Genomic DNA, 23,749 nt, shown 5'->3' with positions numbered 1-23,749 from the left:
TTTGATCTTGGAGTTTATCCATATAGATTGATTAGTTGATTTGTTTATTGGGATAGGTGTTAATTTATCAATAAATCTCAACGTTTTCCAAGTATCCATTAATATTTTATTTTCTCTGTATCTTCTAGGTATGTTAATACTTGGTAGATGAACTAAATTTAGGGGAAACATAAGGCGCCATTCTAAATATAACCAATCCGGTGCATTATCCATAAGTTCTGGGAGGATCCAATACATACCCTGACGTAGAATATAGGCTTGATGGTACCTATAGAAATTTGGAAAATTTACCCCTCCCTCCTTAATTGATTTTTGCAAAGTTACTAAAGCTATTCTAGGTGTTTTACCAAGCCAAAGAAATTTTGTTAAAATGCTATTGAGCTTTTTATAAAAGGACCCCTGAAAATAAATAGGTATCATACTCATTTGGTAGCAAACTACAGGTAACATCATCATTTTAATAGTTTGAACTCTTCCCCACCAAGAAATATGTAATGGGTTCCATTGTTCATATAACTCCGTAACTTTTTTTAATACATATTTTTCATTCTCTTTTACAGTATCTTCAATTGTATTTTTAACTTGAATGCCAAGATATTTAAATCCTTCTTCTTTCCATATGAATGGAAAAGTATCAAATAATCCTTTTACACAATGAACATTCAAGGGTATAATTTCAGATTTATTCCAATTAATTTTATAACCTGAAAATTTACCAAACTTATCAATTAATTCCAATAAAGTAGTTAAGGTTGACTCTGGATTTCTCAAATAAAGTAAAATATCGTCAGCATAAGCCGAAATTTTATATTCCATATCTGAATATGGAATACCTTGTATCTCCCTCTTTTGCTGTATTGCTAACAATAAGGGTTCTAATACAACATCAAATAACAAAGGAGATAAAGGACAACCTTGTCTAACTCCCCTCTGCAATTGAAAACCATCAGATATCTTATTATTAATATTTAGTCTTGCAATCGGGAAGCTATACAATGTTTTTACCATTTGTATAAATCCAGAACCTATACCAAACCATTCTAATGCCTGATACATAAAATTCCATTCTACCCTATCAAATGCTTTTTCAGCATCTAATGAAACTGTAAAAGCCGGTTCATCTATTTTTTTTGATAAGTTTAACATGTGAAACAATAGTCTAGAGTTATTAGAGGAATGTCTTTTAGCAACGAAACCCGTTTGATGCATATCTATAATATGTGGGAGAGCCTTGGCTAATCTCAAAGCCAAAATTTTCGCCAAAAGTTTATTATCAACATTTATCAAAGATATAGGCCTGTAGTTTGAAACCAAAGTAGGATCTTTATTTGGCTTAGGCAAAACAATTATTATTGATTCAGCCATAGTACCTTTAATATTACCTTTTATAAGTTGTGTCTGATATAAATTTAGTAAATGTGGGGAAAGGATATTTTGAAATGTTTTATAAAATTCTACTGTATAACCATCACCACCTGGAGCGGATCCAACTCTAAGAGATCTCAATGCTGTTTCTAATTCTTTTAATGATATAGGTTCATCTAAACTCCGTTTTATATGATCAGGAACCTTAGGTCCATTAATTAAATCTAAAAAATTTTTTCCATCTTTTTGTCTCTCCATATAAGGCTCGGAAGAATACAGGTCTTTATAAAATTTTAAAAATTGTTTTAATATTATATTTGTTTGATTTGTTATTATACCATTTTCGTCTTTTATTCCATTAATATTAGTTCTTCTTTTTTTTGCTTTAAGATAATTTGCCAATAATCTCCCCGCCTTATTAGAATTTCCATAATACACTGTTTGCTTGGAAAACAAATCTCTTCTTATCATTTTTGAAGTTAATTCATTATATTTACCTTTTGCTTTCAAAAGAGCTTGCAAAACTTCATATTCCCATTTACTTACCAATTTAGCTTCTAATATTTTTATTTCTTTTTCTAATTCTATATATTGTATTTTAATCTGTTTCCTAATAAAAGCTGAATATGATATAATATTACCTCTCGTAGTTGCTTTAAATGCATCCCATACATTCTCTATAGATGTATCCTCCACTAAATTTATTTGAAAGAAATCGTTAATTTGTGTTTTAAAATTTTCCAAAAATTTGTCATCCACAAGCAATGCATTATCAAATCTCCAAAGAGGTCTAACATTCTCTAATTGATCTAATTGTAATTCTATCCATACTCCCGCATGATCCGAAATAATAATAGGATCTATGGAAGCTTTAATCACCCGTTGCACTTTTTTTGTTGAAACAAAAATATAATCTATTCTTGAAAATGATTTATGAACCTGTGAACAAAATGAAAATTCCTGATCATTAAAATGAAGAATACGCCATATATCTTTCAAATCACATGACTGAACCAAATTATCTAAACCTAAAGATTTTATACTTTTACCTGGTTTTTTATCCAATAATGGATCCATTACAGCATTAAAATCTCCAGCCACCACTAAATTAGAAGCAGCCAGTGGTAATAACATATTCTGTAATTTTTTAAAAAATTCTGATTGATTCGAATTAGGGGCATATATATTAAACAACGTCAGGGCATCATTTCCCATACCTATATCAATATGTATCCATCTTCCATGTGGATCTGAATTTTTTACCATAATCTTGGCCATACATTTTTTATTTATAAGAATTGCTACCCCTGCTTTTTTACCCTCTGCTGGAGCAAAAAAACATTCCTTTACCCACCCACCCGATAGTTTCTGTGATTCCTTTATATTAAGATGGGTCTCCTGCAGACAATAAATATCCGCATTTTGCTTTTTTAAAAATGTTAATACTTTTTTCCTTTTGATTACGTGATTCAGGCCATTGACATTAATAGAATATATCTTAAAAGACATTATACATTTTAATACTTCTCATTATAATCTTCTTCTCTTCTTCTTTCATATTTAGAATACAAAATATGTTTTTCACGACACACATATTTACCCCTAAAGTATCTAATCCCTTGTTTATTTTTCCCTTAATCATTTTAGTAAATACTCTCATTTTCCCTCCCTTTCCCACCCAATATAATGGCTGCTTAAGGATACACATTGGAACTGTAACCCGAACATTCTCCTCCCCTCTAGGCAATCAATATTCAATCAAATTCCCCTTCTATCTATCTATATTAAGCTTTAATTTCTTTAGTCATTTTTTCATAACTTTTCATTAATGTATCTTTATCCATTTAATAGTTTTTAATTTATATTTCCTTAGTATTATTATTTACATCATAAAATTTTATCTTAAACATATATTTAGTATGTTATTAATGTTTTTCCTATATCTTTCTCTTTCTTTCTTATAAATTTTTATTGTCTTTTCTTTGTATCATTTTTCTTTTCTTCAGATATTTCAATATTTCATACTTTTATAATTTTTCATAAAGTCATCAAAACCCATCTTAATGTTTTATGTTAAAATATCATAGGTTCTGGTTTAGCAAGAAAAGCTTTCAATTTTTCTGGATCCTCGAAATACAGGGATTTATCTCCAGATGATACTCTCATTTTTGCCGGATAATATAGACCGTATTTAAAACCTTTTTCTTTTAGTTGAGGTCTCATGTCCAATAGTCTCTTTCTTTTATTTGCTGTGTTTTTAGCAAAGTCTGGCAAAAACCATATTCTGGATCCTTTATAATTTAGATTTTTGTCTTTCTTTGCAGCATTTAATATCTCTAATGCTTGTTGGTATCTAAGCATTTTGAAAATTAGCGGTCTTGGCCTGCCTTTGTTTTCTACATTTTTAACTGGGATTCTATGCGCCCTTTCTATTTCAAGTGGTTGTTTCAAGTCCAGTTGTAATATTTTTGGAATTAAATTTTCTAGAAAAAGGATAGCATTTTTTCCTTCTAAATTTTCTTGTATTCCAAAAAGTTTAATGTTTTTCCTTCTTCCTCGATTCTCATAGTCTTCCAGTTGATCTTTCAATTTATTCAATTCCAGGCTGTCATTTTTGCATCTATTTGCTTCACTTTCTATAACCTCCATTTTTGATTCTAATTCAGTTGTTCTTTTGTTATTAACTTCCATTTGTCTGTGGATGTTTAATATTTCTTCTTTCATTTCAGACATATTGGTTACAGTTTCCTTGAGCATTTGTTTGATTTGTCTTAGTTCTTCCATAACTTCTGCTTTACTCAATATGTCAGGTTCTTCAGCAGGAAGTGGTATCTTGCTTGGTGTTATTTGATCTTGTTTTTGTCTTTTTGCAGACGTACCAGCCTCATTTTTGTTTTGTCTGGTACTTGCCATGTTGTTGTTTTCTTTTTCTTTGTTTTTACTTTCTTTATATTTTTTAAGAGACACAATAGTCTCTTTTAGTCACAATTCACAGTAATCTGTCTTGTTTCAGTTTTTTACACAGTTATAGCTTTTACAGCACTAGTTTTAAAACAGCATTGAAACTTTCTTTTTTCCTCCTTTGGCCAATTCAATTCTTTTTTTTTTTTTTTTTATCAGCCTGCCCTCACTGTCTCTCTGTATCAGTCCAGAGAAAAGCCAATAAGAAAAAACAATTATCTTCTCCTCAGACTTTTTTTTTTTTTTTTTTTCTTTTGTCAGCAGTTTTTTTTCATCCGTTTCCTCTGGTTTGTTCACACACTTCAATATCTCTCCGCTTGTTTCTTTTCTTTCAAGTCTTCAATTAATATCAATATCGCTTTCAAATTGTCTCAGTTGATGAATAAATCCTTTTTTTTTTTTCTTTGTTATCTGCCTCAATGCCGATCCAACGCTGAGAGAAAGCAAACAAGAAGATTGGCTTCAGGCAGAAGATCAGTTAATCACTCAAGGCTCCGTTTCAGCTCTAATCTGGAAATGGCTGCTTCAAACCGCCACACTTAGGAATTCAATTGACAGCATCCACATATTGGGAGTCGGTCTCTCTTTTACTTTTTAACATTAGTTAGTATTTTCCCCTTTAGACAACTCTCCTCACAGTTACAGCTTTGACAGCATTGATATTTAAAACTGTATTTAAACTTCTTTTTTCTTCCGTTAGCCAATTCAATTCTTTATCAGCCTTCCCTCACTTTCTCTCCACATCAGCACAGAGACAAGCCGTTAGAATCAGCAATTTATCTTTCCTTAGCCCCTCTCTCCTCAGTATCAGACTCCCTCAATTCATTTCCTCTGATGTGTAGAAACTTCAATAACTTGCCACTTTGAGAAAGCTGCAAGTCTTCTTCAAGTCAAATCTTCAACAGCCTTCTTATTTTCTCAGCATTGGGAAAAATCAGCAAACAATATAATCTCACTGTCTATTAACTTTTATGACCTCCAGTATCATTAGATTACATTCGCTGACATTTCTTTTCCCTTTTTATATGTTATCTGCCCCGTTGCTGCGCCGATTTAGCGCCGAGGGAAATCAATCAAAGAATCAATCAATTAATCTCTCAGGGCTCCGACTCAGCGCTTCAAACCGCCACAGCCCAGGAATCTTGCTGACAACAGTCTCACATTGGGATCCGTCCCTTTTTCAATGTTAGTTAGTTAATTTTTTTTAAAAGCTCTCCTCACTATCGTGCCGTATCACCACACAGAAAGACCGGTAAAAATTAGTTCTTGGAGCAATTGTCAGTTATTTATCTCCAGTGCCTCGCCGTTCTAGTGCTGAAAAAAAAAAAAATGCCATTAGTCCTTTCCTCTGGCACTCTTCTCTCAAGCCTCGTCTCAACTTCGATGGAGGAAGGCAACTCTCAATCTAACAGTTTTCTTTCCTCTAGGTTCCGTTCAGCCAGATTTAACTGTACCAGCTTTGTCAGTCACTCATCCCCGATGTCGCGCTTCAGTTAAAAAAAAAAACCGGCAATCTTTATTCTTAATTTCCCTCTCACAGTTCTTGTCACAGTCTCAGAATAGGGAAATATTTAAATTTTTAATTCTGCCAGCTCTCTTCCCTCCAGTTCTGTTTAACTCCACTCGTCCCCGATATCTCGTCGCTTCAATGCTGAGGGAAAGAAAACCGGCGATCCCACTCTAGTACTTTTCCCTCTCAATTCTTGTACCAGTATCCTTTCAAATCTTCCGTGATCTCAAAGTTTTGTTTTTTCAAATCTGCATCATTCACAAATCTGCAGTTCAGATCACAACACCGCCTCACCTCAACACCGAAGAAAAACGGCGCTCTGACCTCCCGACTCCAATATCCTCAGGCTTCACTTCAACTGCAGTGTAAGAGGATAATATCGATTTATCTTAAGTTCAGCGTCATTAATAATTATTTTTTTTGATGTAATTATCAAGAAGGGAGTAATTTTTATTTTCCGTTGCCTAGATGAAGAGGAGCTTTGCGATCACACATCATCACATTGGTCATACCTGGAAAAATATTTTTTGCCACAAATGAGGCTTATTGCTAAGAAAAAAAAATGGTTATTGAGCCCACCCTTCTACCCTAACATGTGCAGCTATGCATCAGATAATCTTATTTAGCATAACTTTGATTAATTTGTATAGACATATTTATATGATTCCTTTCTAACTGCATTTATGATAGAAATATTCAAATATCTAACAGGCTTCTGCAAAAGGAAATTAAATTAGAAGACTTACCCCCTCTTCTACGAAACTGTGCTAGCAGTTTGTAGCACAGAGAGCCGCGCTGAATGGCCCGCGCTGCTCCCAACGCTCATAGAGTTCCTTTGAGCGTCGGGAGCAGAGCGGGCCATTCAGCGCGGCTCTCTGAACTACAAACTGCTAGCGCAGTTTCGTAGAAGAGGGGGTTAGTGTTTTGATATAAAGCTGGAAGGCAGAAGGCTTGGAGAAGGCATAGGGAATTAATTATCTTCAGCCTATTTTTAATAAATGTACTTAGACATCTATATGTCCATATAAAACTGATGCACAAAAACAGCTGAAAACATGGCTCAGTCACATACATTTGCACCATATTTTCTAACCTATGTGCCTAGTTCTTGATTCTATCTGTGCTTCTCTACCTCTGAACATGCCTACACTCAAATTGTATAAAAATTTGCACATTTTTAATCACAGTGCGTACTTTTATGTGAGGGGTTAATTTTATAAGTAGCATTTCTTATACTTATGTATACTGGCACGTATGTATGAAAAAGCCTTGATAAAATTATCCGGTTAAATTGGATGCTTGGCATGATCTATCAGCAACCAAAATCATGACAGATTGACAAGGATGTAGAGATGCCTCAGGTCCTTCAATTGTATTTTTCAGTATTATGTGGAAAATGGGGAACTTTCTAGGTCTAGGAAGGTTCACAGGAGATGAGGTAGCAGTAAGAAAGGAAATATGATTGTATAAATAGTGCAAACCATGACAAAGTCTTGTATTTGGTGTACTTAACTTTTCTAATGCTGTTTCTGGGGTTTTTTGAGTATGGAGTGGGAAGTCAGAGCAGGCCTTAGGAGAAGAAAGAGACTTCTGATCTTTTGCAGAAACTCTTAGGACTTGCCTATAAATTACAGTTCAACAATTCCTGGATAACAGAAATGTCTAGAATTTGGAATCATTTTGTTATCTATTTTTTTCTTGGTTAGTAGGTAGTGCAGAGAGCTGATCTATAAGGAAATTGGATTAGGTTACATGGTATGAAGTCTTTCAGTGCTGCTCCTTTGCTTTCCCTTTTTTTTTACTTTTAGTTATTTATAATTTCAGTAAAGTACATCTGCCTCACAATGGTGGTCACTGTGCCAGTTTTACAATACAACATTTAACAGAATATAAAACACTCTTCTCCTCCAGAATTTCCCCAATCCAATATTCAACCTATACCTTACCACAGTATGCCCCATTCAACCCCCTTCTCCCCACTGCCCGCCTAGCCTACAACTCTTACTGCATTAGTTTCTCCCTCTTCCTTCCTCCCTGCTCCACTCTCCTATGTCAGATACTGCAGTAGTGTAATCTATTCTCACTCAAAATTGAATTTTCAAATGCCGCATGGCTGTGAGTTTCTCCATTAATGCTACATGCCTTAATCTAAGCTTCCATTAATCCAAAGTTGGGGGCTTCCAGCTGTTTCCATTTAGAGGCTGTCCCACAGTATGCCACAGACATTACCAGCTTCCAGTCCTTCATTTTAATGCCCTCCCCCTTAAACCCCAGAAGGCAAAGATGAGGATCAAGGGGAGAAAGGAAATTGAGTCTTCTGTATTTCTTTTAAAGATTAGGGTCCAAAAGTCCTGACTCTTGGAACAAGCCTGTTTTCCCACACTACCTCCCAATATCTATTCTGCAGTCAGGTATATTCTTTGGAGACTAACCAGAGACTATTCTCTTTAATCTCAACTGAAATTGAAGTTTTATGCACAATCTGAATCGCCGCCTCTCATTTACGCAATCCCCAAGTCATATATTCCCTTCAATAACAAATTTAATCCCTCCCTTACTATGCACACTCCTTCCTCACCTGTATCATTTAAGGTACACATGGAGGGGCATAATCGAAAAGGACGTCTAAGTCCATTTACGTCCATCTCGCAAGTCGTCCAAAGTTAAAAAGAGTCTAAAACACATTTTCGAAAGATACATCCAACTTTTTTTTACTTTCGAAAATCATCTAATTATACGTCCTGCTGATCTGATCGTCCAAGCCACTAAATCGTCCATCTTTATACCACATTTTCGTCCAACTTTCCGTCCAAGTCCAAAACGCCTAGAACAAACCCTGTTGGACGTGGGAGGGGTCTGCAAAGTGATGGACTGCACACCCAGACATGCCACCTAAGCAGTGGGGTACCTTACAGGGCATTGCTGTGAACTTCACAAAAAGGGTGCCATGGTTTCTCCTCCCTAAAGCTCCCTTATAGGTTATGGTGAGCCCCCCAAACCACCTCCAGAATCTCCTAGACCCACTTATCTACCACTCCAATAGCCCGTATGGCTGCAGGAGCCACTTATATCCCAGTAAAAAAGAGTTTGGGGGGTGTATAGGGCAGTGCACATGTTTCATTATCAATGCAGTGATTACAGGAGCTTATAGGTATGGGTCCTCCTCTCTATGGGTCCCTAACCCACCCCCAAGATGACTTAAGCTGCCTCTGGGCTGGACGACTAGGCTTTCCTATGCCAGGCGGCCAGGTGATGATGGTCTGGAGGCTGAAATTTAAAGTTGTGAATAAAATTTTTATGGGGGTTGAGGGGTTGGTGATCACTGGGGTAGTGTTATGTGTTTTCAGTGCTTATCTGGTGTGTTTAGGTGGTTTTTTGTGACTTAGACCATGTTTTACATGGTCTAAGTCACAACGTGCAAGTTCCGTCTAGGTTCTGTTGTTAAACTTTCGGTTCTACATGCTGTACGACTAAGTCTGAGCCGGCCCACGTCCTGCCCAACTCCCGCCCTCGACACGCCTCCCGAAACGCCCCGTTTAGCTTTGGACGTTGAGCGGCACTATGAAGGCCTAGGTCGTTTAGAAAGACGTCCAAAACCCGGTTTTATTCTCGGCGCTTGGACGTTTTTGAGAAATGTTGGTCGAAGTGCCGACTTAGGCCGGTTTTGGGACGTTTTTCTCTTTCGATTATGAGCCCCATAGTCTCTAATGCTTTTCTCCACTTCATTCCTCACTTCTTGTCTCTTCAAAATCCCACCATTTTGTCTCTAAAAAGTGTTTCTGTTCCCCACTGACTCCATTTCAAATTAGTGGGTGGCCAGACCACATTATTGCTTCTATTTGTCTCTCCCTTGTCATCTACATCCATCCAACTACTGTGTGGCTGAGAATAGAATGTATAATCCCTCTGCTGTGAATCTAGCACCCTCCACTGGCCCAGCAACTTTTATATTTACCCATAAAGCCTTTAACTACCTATCTCAGTGGTCTCAAACTCAAACCCTTTGTAGGGCCACATTTTGGATTTGTAGGTACCTGGAGGGCCTCAGAAAAAAACAGTTCATGTCTTATTAAAGAAATGACAACTTTGCATGAGGTAAAACTCTTTATAGTTTATCAATCGTTCCTTTTGGCTAAATCTTAATAATAATATTGTAATTTATAGCTAAAGAGACATATGATCAAGAAACTGTTTTATTTTACTTTTGTGATTATGATAAACATACCGAGGGCCTCAAAATAGTACCTGGTGGGCCGCAAGTTTGAGACCACTGACCTATCTGATTCCCTACAGTTTTCTGACCTTCCCGATTGTTGATCTCAGCAAGGATCCAGAATCATATTAACCCCCCCCCTTACTATTGTTTTTCTCCTAACTTTATTTATCAGAAGATTCAACATCTCTGCAGAACAGGCCTTGTACATCATTTGGGATATATAGCATATGTTGATCAAAGACACTTCCTCCACTTGCATTTCCCTCATACAATTATCTGTCTGCCTATTGTATCCCTTCAGATTCCCTCCTGAAAAAGATACATCTTTCCTTACCAGCATGGCTAGCCCGCCTTTCACATTAAAGGTTCCATTCCTCAACACTGACTTCATACTTCAAATTTTTAAAAACTACTAGACTGTACTTATGCAGTTCCCTTCCTACTATAGCATTACCACTCTCCCCTCACCTCAGCTTAGGCTGTACACCTCTTTTCCACCTGTCCAGATTCTTCTCTGAGGTATTGATGTTCCTCCCCAGAAGAACCCCACCCTACATTCTCTCACATTCATTGTTTCTAATTTGCTGTACACTCTTGGCTCCTTCAGCTTCCAGCCTCTCTGTTCCCCTCTGCGTTCACCTATAGCAAAAATCTCCTGACCTCAGATATTTGGTGACTTTAAGATCTCTTACAGGATGAGGGGTGACAAGTCCTGAAAGTAGAGCTGTTCTATAAAGCATATTTTACTATTTGGCCAAATGTAAATAATGAAAAATATTATTCGACCAAATATAAATAATGAGCATTGAGCTTTAATATAAAATTACACCTAAAATGTGCATTCACTCACATATTTTTTTTTAAATACTTGTGTACGTGTGTCACATCTCTGTTCTTGCTCTGCTCAACTTGTTCCCTGGAATACTTACAATAAGTATGCTCCAATTTGTAGCATACTTATATACCGCCCTGCAGTTCTATGAAAGGCCTTTTCCATATGTTTAAAAAAAGGGTTTTCCCACATAAAAACCATATATAAAACTAAACTCATTATGTATGTGAATTATGTGATGCTTAGACTTGCAGACAACATGAGATAAAGCAAACAAATAAAAGGAAAGTAAAATATTGGGGAGTAGCTTGCTTTGTTTAGTGAAATGTGTCTAGTAGGGTTCAAATGCTAGGGTTATGCATTTGAACCTGCAAGTTGCTTGCAGAATGCATTTTTAAATTCTGCCTCCTTCCCAGGTAGCTGCTCCTGCCACCTCAGTTTTTTGGGGGTTTTGTGTGCAAGCAAGTTGTTCAAAAGTGCTTCTGCTGTGCTCTGCAGTTTTATTTTGGGGGGGTATTTTTTCTTCGTGTTCGGGTGGAGGCTCGGTACTTAGATGTTCCCACTTGTTGGGACCTCTGCCTGGGAGAAGGCACAGACTCGCATTGCAGAAGTCTGCTGCTAGCAGGATCAGTCCTGGGGACACCTAGCTAGCCAGCCTGCTTTTGTAATTTTTGGAGCTCAAGGGTCATTCCCTGTGTAGATTCTCAAATCCCTGATTTATCAGGAACTTGAGCGCAGGCTGTTTTGGCTTCACCTGCCTTCTGCCTTGGGATCCGTCTGTCTTTGGAGACTTCTCTGTCTCTCATATAAGCTGAAAAAAACCCACCACACAATACGCAAGAAAGCACAGTTACTTACCGTAACAGGTGTTATCCAGGGACAGCAGGCAGATATTCTTTACGCATGGGTGACGTCACCGACGGAGCCCACGGTACGGACCTTTTTACTAGAAAGTTCTAGTTGGCCGCACCGCGCGTGCGCGAGTGCCTTCCCGCCCGACGGAGGAGAGCGTGGTCCCCAGTTAGTATAAGCCAGCTAAGAAGCCAACCCGGGGAGGAGGGTGGGACGTAAGAATATCTGCCTGCTGTCCCTGGATAACACCTGTTACGGTAAGTAACTGTGCTTTATCCCAGGACAAGCAGGCAGCATATTCTTTACGCATGGGTGACCTCCAAGCTAACAAAGAGGGAGGAGGGATGGTTGGCCATTAGGAAAATAAATTCTGAAGTACAGATTGGCCGAAGTGCCCATCCCGTCTGGAGAAAGCATCCAGACAGTAGTGAGTAGTGAATGTGTGAACTGAGGACCAGGTGGCCGCCTTGCAGATTTCCTCAATGGGTGTGGAACGGAGGAAAGCAACAGAAGCGGCCATAGCTCTTACCCTGTGGGCCGTGACAGCGCCGTCTAGTGACAGACCGGCCCGAGCGTAACAGAACGCGATGCAAGCTGCAAGCCAGTTGGATAGCGTCCGTTTAGAGACCGGTCGACCCAAACGATTTGGGTCGAAGGTCAGGAAGAGCTGAGGGGACAAGCGGTGAGCCCTTGTACGATCAAGATAGTAAGCCAGGGCACGCTTGCAGTCAAGACTGTGCAATGCCTGTTCTCCGGGATGTGAATGAGGTTTCGGGAAGAAAACAGGCAACACAATGGACTGGTTGAGGTGAAAAGCTGAGACCACCTTTGGAAGGAACTTTGGATGGGTGCGCAGAACCACCTTGTCATGGTGAAAAATAGTGAACGGTGGATCGGCAACCAGTGCATGAAGCTCACTAACCCTCCTGGCAGAGGTGATGGCAATAAGGAAAAGAACCTTCCATGTCAGAAATTTGAGCGAAGTTGTGGCAAGCGGCTCAAAGGGAGGTTTCATGAGGGCAGATAAAACCACATTCAGGTCCCAGACGACCGGAGGAGGCTTCAGAGGTGGTTTGATGTTGAAGAGGCCCCTCATGAATCGGGAAACCAGAGGGTGAGCCGTGAGAGGTTTTCCTAAGACAGGTTCATGAAAAGCCGTGATGGCACTGAGATGGACTCTGATAGAGGTAGACTTGAGGCCTGCGTTGGACAGGGAGAGCAAGTAGTCCAGAACAGTTTCCACCGCTAAAGAGGTGGGATTGTGATGATGACGGAGGCACCAAGAGGAGAACCTGGTCCACTTCTGATGGTAACATTGGAGGGTGGTCGGTTTCCTGGAGGCGTCCAAAATGAGACGGACAGGCTGAGACAGATTTCCTGAAGAGGTCAGCCCGAGAGAAACCAAGCTGTCAGGTGGAGCGAAGACAGATTGGGATGAAGTAGAGACTGATGTTGCTGTGTAAGTAGAGTAGGAAACACAGGCAGAGGAATGGGATCCCTGGAGCTGAGCTGAAGCAGGAGGGAGAACCAGTGTTGACGAGGCCACCGGGGAGCTATGAGGATCATGGTGGCTCCGTCCCTGCGGAGTTTGGATAAAGTCCGCAACATCAGAGGTAGAGGAGGAAAGGCATAGAGGAACCGATCCGTCCAGTCGAGAAGGAATGCATCCGGGGCCAGACGATGAGGAGAGAAGAGTCTGGAGCAGAACTGGGGCAGCTGATGGTTGTGAGGAGCTGCGAATAGGTCCACCTGCGGAGTGCCCCAGCGAGCAAAGATGGAGTGGAGCGTGGGAGGGTCCAAAGTCCACTCGTGAGGTTGAAGGATGCGGCTGAGATTGTCGGCCAGGGAGTTCTGTTCGCCCTGGATGTAGACAGCCTTGAGGAAGAGACTGCGGGCCGTGGCCCAGGTCCAAATGCGAAGAGCCTCCTGACAAAGGAGGCGAGATCCGGTGCCGCCCTGTTTGTTGATGTAGTACATGGCAACTTGGTTGTCCGTGCACAGGAGCAGAACCTGAGGGCAAAGAAGGTGCTGGAAGGCCTTGAGAGCATAGAACATGGCTCGTAGTTCCAGGAAATTGATGTGATGAAGACGCTCCTGCAGGGTCCAAAGACCTTGGGTGCGTAGGTCTCCCAGGTGAGCTCCCCATGCATAAGGGGAGGCATCCGTGGTGATGGTCATGGAATGCGGGGGCAGATGAAAAAGAAGGCCCCTGGAAAGATTTGAGGAGTTCAACCACCATTGTAGAGATTGCTGAAGAGACGATGTCACAGAGATGGGATGAGAGAGAAGATTCGAGGTCTGCGACCATTGGTTGGCCAGAGTCCATTGAGGTGTCCTGAGGTGGAGTCGCGCCAGGGGAAGCACATGCACCGTCGAGGCCATGTGGCCCAGGAGGACCATCATCTGTCTGGCAGAAATGGAGTGATGAAGGAGCACCTGACGACACAGGCGGAGCAGGTTCCGCTGACGGTCGGAGGGGAGAAACGCCCTCATTAGTGTGGTGTCGAGAACTGCTCCAATGAACTGAAGGCGCTGCGTGGGAAGCAGATGCGACTTGGGGTAGTTGATCTCGAACCCCAGGAGGTGGAGGAGAGAGATGGTCTGATGAGTGGCTTGTAGTACAAGCGGAGACGTAGGTGCTTTCACCAATCAATCGTCCAAGTAGGGAAACACCTGGAGGTTGTGAGACCTGAGGAAGGCCGCCGCCACAATGAGGCATTTGGTGAACACCCTGGGTGATGAAGCGAGGCCAAAAGGTAGCACTTTGTACTGATAATGGCGATGGTGCACCTGGAATCTTAGGTAGCGACGTGAAGCTGGATTGATTGGTATGTGAGTGTAGGCCTCTTTGAGGTCCAGGGAACATAGCCAGTCGTTCTGAGAGAGATGAGGGTAAAGCGTGGCAAGGGAGAGCATTCTGAACTTCTCCTTGACAAGACATTTGTTGAGGTCCCTGAGATCGAGAATGGGGCGTAGGTCTCCTGTCTTTTTTGGAACCAGAAAGTAACGGGAGTAGAATCCCCGGCCCCTTTGTTCCAGAGGTACTTCTTCGATGGCATTGAGGAGAAGGAGGGATTGGACCTCCCTCAGGAGGAGGGGGGTTTGAGTTGAAAGAGAAGCAGACTCTACGGGAGGATTGTCTGGTGGAAGAGTCTGGAAGTTGAGAGAGTAGCCGTGGCGGATGATGTTGAGGACCCACTGGTCCGATGTGATGACCTCCCAACGGCTGAGAAAAATGTGGAGCCTGCCTCCGATTGGTTGAGGGAGAGGCAATGAGGGTGGAAGACTGGCTAAGCCCTGGAGAGAGGAGTCAAAAGGGCTGAGAAGGTTTGGCAGGAGGAAGAGGCTTGGCAGGTTGATTAGACTGTGCACGAGCCTGGTTGTGGTGTTGTTGGCGAGCCCGCCTAGGTTGCTGTGAAGGCGGGTTAAGCGGCCTAGCGAGAACCTGCGCTGGTATGAAGACTGTGGTTTGTAAGGCCGAGCAGGAGGGGCCTTCTTCTTTGGTTTAATGAGAGTATCCCATCTGGTCTCATGGGCGGAGAGTTTTTGTGTGGTGGTATCCAGAGACTCTCCGAACAATTCGTCTCCCATACATGGGGCGTTGGCTAGTCGGTCCTGATGGTTGACATCCAGATCAGAGACCCTGAGCCAGGCCAGGCGGCGCATGGCCACAGCGATGGCAGATGCACGAGAGGTGAGCTCAAAGGAGTCATAGATGGAGCGCACCATAAATTTTCTAAGTTGAAGCAGGCTGGAGATGTGCTGCTGGAATAGTGGGACCTTGTGCTCCGGCATGTATTTTTGCATGGCGGAGAGTTGCATTACCAGATGTTTCAGGTAGAATGAAAAGTGGAAAGAGTAATTGTTTGCCCTGTTGGCAAGCATGGCATTCTGGTAGAGCCGCTTGCCAAACTTGTCCATAGTTTTGCCCTCCCTGCCAGGAGGGGTAGAGGCATATACACTGGAGCCTTGAGTCTTTTTTAAAGTGGACTCAACCAGGAGAGATTCATGGGGCAGCTGGGGTTTATCAAATCCCAGGATTGGAATAACCCTGTAAAGGCTATCCAGTTTACGGGGTGCCCCAGGGACAGTTAATGGATTTTCCCAATTTTTATAAAAAGTTTCCCGTAGGATGTCATGCACGGGTAACTTCAGGAACTCCTTAGGAGCTTGGTCGAAATCTAATGCCTCCAGGAAAGCTTGTGATTTCTTGGAATCGGATTCCAGAGGCAAAGATAAGGCCCCCGATAACTCCCTGAGGAATTTTGAAAAAGAAGATTGCTCAGGTTTAGATGTGGTATCGGGGGCCGAGGGCTCTTCGTCCGACGACGATGCATCCTCCTCGGTACCGAGGGGAGATTCCTCCCAGAGGTCCGGGTCTCTGACATCGGTGTGTGCGTGCCGAGAGACTGGAGTGGAAGGCTCGGTATGATGAGCTTTAGACCGAGACTTGCCTGAGCGTACCGAGACGGTACCGGGGGATGAAGACCTGTGTCTGTCTCGGTCCCGGGAAGAACGGTGCCGGTCAGGTTCGCGGGAAGACCGGTGTTCCGCTCGGTCCCGAGGAGGATCGGATGTCGTCAGAGCGACGGCCTCGGCATGGGCATGGATATGCGGTGCCGAGAGAATGGGCATGGAGGGGTCCATAGGTACCGATGGCGTGGATACCGGTTGGACGGTGTGGGGCTCGGGCCGGTCTGGTACCGAAAGCAGCGGTGCCAGGATAGAGGGCAAGAGCTGTTTAAGTTGCGTTTGGAGTTGTTCCTGCAACTTATCCTGGAGGATGGCCGCAATGCGGTCATCCAGGGGTGGCACCGGAACCACTTTTTTCTGCTTTGGTTCCATGGGTGCCGCTCTACGCTCCGGCGATGACGAGGCCGATGACGAGGCACTCACCGATATCGGAGCGGAGCGCTTTTTAGTTCGGCGTGGAGCCGAAAGAGCCGGTGTCGCCACCGAGGTGGGAGGGCGCTCAAGGGTGGAAGGCTTCTTAGCCGGCTTACCTGGCGCCGGTGGCGCCGATGTAATGTCAGGCGGTGTCGAGGTGGTCGGTGCCGACTTCGATGGTGCCGCAGTTGAAGAAGTCGAGTCCATAGTCGGGCCGGTGCCGAACAGCAGACTTTGCTGGATTTGGCGATTCTTCAAAGTGCGTTTTTTAAGAGTGGCACAGCGGGTGCACGAGTCCGCCCGATGCTCCGGTCCCAAACACTGTAAACACCAATTGTGTGGGTCAGTGAGGGAGATCGGGCGTGCACACCGCTGGCACTTCTTAAAACCGGGCTGCGGGGGCATGAATGGAAACACGGCCTCCGCAAAATCAAACCCCGAGGCCTGGATCGTGACAACAGGCCCCGCCGGGGCAAAGACAAAAAACGAAACAAAAAGAAAATATTTTTTTTTTTTTTTTTTTGGAAATGAAACAAAAATGAACCCGAAGGTAAATAAAACGAAAAAAGAACGCGAGCGGGAAGGCAAAAAGAGGATTTCAATCGGAGTTGAAAAACGCACGTCTTCTTCGCTCCGCGGAAACGAGAAAACTGGGGACCACGCTCTCCTCCGTCGGGCGGGAAGGCACTCGCGCACGCGCGGTGCGGCCAACTAGAACTTTCTAGTAAAAAGGTCCGTACCGTGGGCTCCGTCGGTGACGTCACCCATGCGTAAAGAATATGCTGCCTGCTTGTCCTGGGATAATGTAAAGTCTGGTCTAAGTCTCTGCTTGATAGCAGGACATACGAGTAGCTCCAAACTCTATATAATATTAGTGCAGGTTGCACATAGTTCTGGTATCTGTTTTGATCAGTTACTTGAATGTTATAATGTCTATTGATATGTTTGTTACAGAGCAGACCAGAATTGTAGTGTCAGGGATTTTTCCCCGTTTCCCTATTTCTAGTTATGTCTGTCATTACAGTGCTCCTTGACTGCTTTTGTACAAACTGAGGGGGCAGGAGCAGATGCCTGGGAAGGAGGCAGAGTTCAAAGATGATTGACAGCATTCTGCAAGCAACTTGCAGGTTCAGATGCATAACCCTACGGTTCAGGACTGCTAGACACATTTAAAAGAAAGATTATCGAGGTAAGAACCTAATCTAATTTTGCTTGTTCCCTTCCTCAACAAAAAGGTATTCTGCTGTTCATTATTTTCTCCCCCTATCCAAAATAACCTAACCCTAATCGAATTTAATCTGAAACATTTATTACCCACTTATTCCCAAGAAGATTCTGAAGTAGTTCACTACATAGTAACCAATGCAGTTACTTACAGTGTTCTCTCTAACAAAAATTTATGAAAAATGTAAAATATGAGTCATCTTATTTTTTTGGGTAAATTTTTAAGGTAGACCATTTCAAATGTGTCTTGTTCGAAAAAAATGAATTATCCAAAACTCATTTGTAATATACACCCTTAATTGAGGGAAAGTTTAATCAGCCACCGTCTTCTAAGCAAATAGTTCAATCAGGAGTTGTCCTCACTATCAAGCTATTTATATGCTCTGATATCTGACTTTGAAAATTTAAAATTAAAGACATGAAAGTTTAAAAATTATAGAAGCCTGGACTTGGAGCCATTGGAGTTTTCTCAACTTTGTTGATAACCTATCATATTTTTTAGTTCTAAAATTCAACATAGCTGCTGTATTGTATAAGTTGCATCTTTTACTGTAATTTACTAGAAATCTCAGAGTAGATTAAATTACAAAAGTCCAGGTTTGAGAGTATCATTGACAGTACCATTAAAGAAAAATGGTCTTCATAAAAATAAGGCTGAACTAGTCTAAGCTGCTTAAGCTTAAAAAAAGTTTTTAACTAGATTATTTTCTGAGAATCAAATTACAATGAAGAATCTAAAATTATTTCCAATACTCTTGAAGTATTCTTCACTCGTAAGAGCTCACTTTGTTCTAACAGGACAGCAGTGGGTAGATTCCCCAAAGAGTTGTTAAATCACCAAACAGTAGTTTTACATGCATTCAGCTTTAACAAATGAGTAGAAGCCCGATATTAAATCTTACTAATGCAGTCCAATATCTTTTCATATTCAGTGGAACTTTGGTTTACGAGCATAATTCGTTCTAGAAGCATGCTCATAAACCTATTTACTCGTATATCAAAGCAAGTTTCCCCATAGAAAGTAAGGGAACCTCGCTTGATTCGTTCCACTTCCCATCTCCCCCTGCTCCACCCCACTCCACCACATCCCCAAAAGACTCCCCACCCCCGAGGCCATTGGTGCGCTTCTACATCTCCCCTCCTCGAACGGGCATACCCCCCCCACCCACCTCTCTCCGAGGGGGGGGCGATGTTTGCGATCGGGGGGGTGATGCCGGTTAGCGAGCAGGGGATTCGCAAATCGAGTCAATGCTTGGTTTGTGAGTCATAATTTGTGAGAATGTTTTGCTCGTCCTGCAAAACACTCGCAAACCAGTGCACTCGTAAACCGAGGTTTGACTGTATATGGATCAAGTAGTCTAAAACGGTGTTTCTCAACTTCTTCAAGCCAAGTACCCCCTAAGTCTAACAAATATCAACCGAGTCCTCTGCCCTAACTCCTCCCCAACCCCATAATTAATAGTACTACACTTCTCCCTCCGTATCCATAGGGGTTAGGGGCAGAGCCGTCCCGCTAATATTAAAAACCGCAAATAATATTTGGGCCAGTTCTGCCCTAACCCCGCTTCCCCCCGGCTATTTTAAGCCCTGTAAGCCCCCCCCCCCCCCATTAAGCCTTACCTGGTGGTCTAGCAGGTTTTCGGGGCAGGAGCAATCTTCCCACGCTCCTACCCCATGCAGATCGCTCATAGGAAATGGCTGCCTTGAGCTCTCGTAGTCTCTCCTTTCCCCCTTCCCAAGTCTGGCATGTCTCTCCTCTTCTTCCCAGGTCTGGTATCTCTCTTTTCCCTTCTTCCCTTCCTGGTCTGACATCTCTTTCCCCTCCAATCTCTCTCAGATCTCTGTACCTCTCATTCCTCCCCTGCCCCTCCCCCCAACCCATGACCAAGGTTCTCTCTCCTCTCTAGGTCCTGACTCCTTAATCTTCCTCCTGACCCCATGATTCTCCCCCCACACGGCTTATCAAGGTACCTGATGGTCCAGGGGGAGTCTATGGCAGGAGTGTGGTCATCTCACTCCTGCTTTCTAAAATGGCTGCCATGACCTCTTGCAGTACTACAGGAAATGCCGCAAGCAGCTGTGAGAGGTCGTTGCAGCTATTTTAGAAGGCAGGAACAAGAGGGCCACACTCCTGCCTCAAGACCCCCGCTGGACCACCAGGTTCCTCGGTGGGGGGGAGGGGAGGGGAAATCATGGGGTTGGGAGGGAGATTAAAGGGTCGGGGCCTGGAGAGCAATTCCATCAGGCAGCCTCGGGGCTTTTGGTAGGCCGGCCACCTCTGAGGAAAGAGGAAATTGCATCATTGGAGGCAGGCCAGCCTAGCAAAGGACCCTAGGCTGCCTGATGGAATTGCTAAAGTAACGCTAGCGGCGTCTGTGTGGGGAAGTTAAGAGCACAGTGAGCTGCCGCTGCTAGTCTTGGAGGGCTTGGGAGAGAAGACGATGGTGATACAATACATAACAGCAAAGGAAAGGTGGGAGGCTTACAGTGCTGCGCCGCATTCCCCCTGACAATGGTGCACATACCCAGTGTTGAGATCCTCTGGTCTAAAACTGAAACCATGAGTAAAATATTGTCAGCATAAAAATATAAGCATTTGCCTTTATGCAAATCAATAAAACCTATAGAGCTCATAAACAAAGAGCACTGATGAAAATAGAGAACCTAACTTGACTTTCTGAACAAATGTCCACCAGTCATCCCCTGGGACCTGTGTCCATCACTTGATTAGTGTCAGAAACTGGCTGTGGGTTTTCAAACTTCCTATCTTCCTTTTTGCAGTTTGCAGAGTGGTGTTTGGACTATGGTGCACATGGATGTCGTATTCCTGATAGACCATACTCACTCTTTGAAGGTAAGATCAATCCTATCTGCTGAGGTTTCAGGTTAAAATAGTGTTATACTGTCTGTCATTTACAAAGCAATTCTATGAACTAGGCATCCTCGCTTATGTATTTTGCACACCTAAATGGCTAGACTACAAGCACTTATGTGCACACATAGCCATGTAAATGCTAACAGGATATCTAGGCACTGTCCTGCAAATACCCACTTAACTTGCATAGCATGTATTTGCAAGGGGGTATACACAGGGACAGGGCATGGGTCGAACATACTGTAAGTTACATGCATCCCTGCTGCATTTAGGCACTTGGTGTAATGCAGCTATGTGATTGGTGGAACTGCAGATGCCTAAATGTTAGGTACACTGAAACTGGGTTATGCTTACATTCCCTAACAGAATCAGTATAGAATGGGCTGCCTGCACATGTCCTCATGGTGCCTAATTAGAGGCACCTAGTTATAGAATTGCCTCCTTAGAGTCTGTAGGGATTCTGAGAGTGAATGCAAGGTAGAATGGTATACTACTACTACTACTATTTATCACTTTATATAGCGCTGAAAGGCAAATGCAGCGCTCTACATTTTGACATTTAATAGATGGTCCCTGCTCAGAAGAGCTTACAGTCTAACTTGGACAGACAGACATGACATATAGGGTTAAGGATGCAGAACCCAAGGTGAGAGGAGTTAGGACTACTAATTGTTTGATATTAAGATGCACAGCTATATGCAGCTTACAGATTCCCCATGTCTTTTAGATTTATATGAAGTGCTTTTTTTTTTTTAATATCTTTATTCATTTTTAAAGAAACTAAAACAGTGCATATAGGAATATATACAAAAACAGCACTGATATTTTACAGAATTTTTCCACCTAAAATTATTTTCTCCCCCCTCCCTCCCCCTATTACAACACACTCATGAAAACCAAATAATATTACACGCATATTCCCACATCACAATCCCAAAATCATATCATAATCACCCTCCCCCACCCCCACCCCCTTCCCTGCATGTGCAGTTATATATATGATACTATGATACTATGGTCAAATACTATGATAAAACAACTACAGACCGTTCAGAACACAGCTATCAGACTCATCTACTCGCTCAGCAAATTCGACCACGTCACACCCGCCTATGTAGACTCTCACTGGCTTCCGATAAAAGCAAGAACTCAATTCAAACTCTACTGCTTACTTTTCAAAGTAACCCATGGTATGGCCCCCAATTACCTGAACAACCGTCTTTGCCGCTACCGACTACCCAGATCAAGAAGAACTCAGAATCTTTTCACCTTCCCCCCTCATAATGGTACCCGACGTAAGAAACTTTACGACAGCCTTCTAGCAACTCAGGCAGTGAAAATTGACCCCACCATCACCAAACTGATGATCAAAACAACAGACATCAAAGTGTTTCGGAAAGAAATCAAAACATTTCTTTTCAAAAAACACGTCCTTACTTAATATTCCCCTCCCCAATCACACATGCACTCTCCCCAGCAAATAACACACTAGTCATCCCCTTGAACCTCATTTACCAAAAATATCCAAACTCCTAAATAAGCATCTCCCTTAGGTATCCATTTAACCTTCTCCTAAAAAAGCATCTCCCTTAGGTATCCACTTAACTGATTCCTTCAAAGTTAGGTATCTTTCTTCAGTTGCCTATATTGTTTTCCCCACTGAACCTTGTAACTACTTGAACCCTGTCAAGCTATTCTATCGATAAATCCAGATATCTTATACTTGTATTTCTATACCACAACATGTAATTTACTTAAATCGTTGTAATGTAATTCTCTCGGTAATGTCCTGATCTCTTTTAACTGTAATCCGCTTAGAACCGCAAGGCACAGGCGGAATAGAAATCACAAATGTAATGTAATGTAAATGTAATGTTATAGTTAACAGGATAAGGTGTATATATTCAAAAGTGTATATTCATTCATTACAAAATTTTGCCAACAGGTCCCAAACTTCCCTAAATTCCTTATATTGCCCTAATTGTATTGCCTGTATTCATTCTAATTTATATGTTTGACAGTGCTTTTTTAAAATAAATGAAAACTGTTTCTAGCTTGAAATCACTTATTTTAGACCATTCTGCTTAAGAATGTGTTGGAAATGGGTATGATGAGTTGCTGTGATTCACAAAGTGCCTCTATGATGTACTGCTTCCTAAAGAAAAATGTTTTGAAAACTACCATTAATAAAAATGTTTACATAAGATAAATATGCTACAAAATAAATGTTTTTTAGCAATAACATTTATTTATTTTTTTTTTTTTTTAGATACTCTGAAATTCTGCCTACCAAACCAGAGCATTTTCAAGGGGATAATTTCAAGCTCTGTGCACTGGAACAAAGCCCCAAATACATTTTTAACCTGGGAACATTCCTCTATCCCCTCTTTTACAAAGCCTCACTAGCAGCTGCCGTGCGGCAACAGCCCCAAAGCCCTTTAAATCTCTATAGGCTTCAGGGCTGTTGCAGCGCTGCTTTGTAAAAGAGGGGGCAAGTTTTAAAAAAAAATAGCAGCATACTTTGTAGACCACTCCGCATAACTTTTAGCCACATTTAAACAACAAACAGGACTCAAGTCCTCATAAGTTGGTGATGTGATCTAATGGAACCTCATATAGAAAATTAACTCCCATTTTGCCAAGCCGTGCTGCTGAGCAGAGCGAGCTAAACGCTGAACCACCCATTCTATTCCTATGGGCTGTTCAGAATTTAGCTTGATAAAAGGGAGGTAAATTTTTGTAGCTTCAGAAAATTTCTGTAAGCCTTCATACAAATGCATATTTATCTTACTACCCATGCTGTGACATTGTATAGAGCCTTCTCAGTTCTTGTTTTTCTTCGGAGCCAAAAGGATCTCATAGTAGTTATTTAGGTAGATTTTTGATTCTTTGTTCATTTTGAGTCATGCACATGAACCTACATCTCCTTTAATTCTCTTTGTTAATTTTTGGCTGGGGTTTTTGGTTTGTTTTTTTTCATCTTTCTTTGATTTTTATGTATTTACATGCTGTCCCTTGTTTTGGTGC

General features: G+C 42.0%; 1 protein-coding gene across 2 annotated transcripts in view; it reads left to right on the top strand.

Moving 5' to 3' along the window:
• LANCL2 (LanC like 2) overlaps positions 1-23,749 on the top strand; it is a 165,125-nt gene that overhangs the window by 133,710 nt on the left and 7,666 nt on the right. For both annotated transcript variants that reach the window (XM_033930301.1, XM_033930302.1), the window contains exon 9: positions 20,629-20,701. In XM_033930301.1, the coding sequence (XP_033786192.1) occupies positions 20,629-20,701 (73 nt within the window). The remainder of the gene's footprint in view (positions 1-20,628; positions 20,702-23,749) is intronic.

Source organism: Geotrypetes seraphini, chromosome 2, assembly GCF_902459505.1.
Source record: "Geotrypetes seraphini chromosome 2, aGeoSer1.1, whole genome shotgun sequence".
Classification (NCBI taxonomy): Eukaryota; Metazoa; Chordata; class Amphibia; order Gymnophiona; family Dermophiidae; genus Geotrypetes; species Geotrypetes seraphini.
The sequence above is the reverse complement of the archived record's forward strand: the minus strand, read 5'-3'. Positions and strand labels throughout refer to the sequence as shown.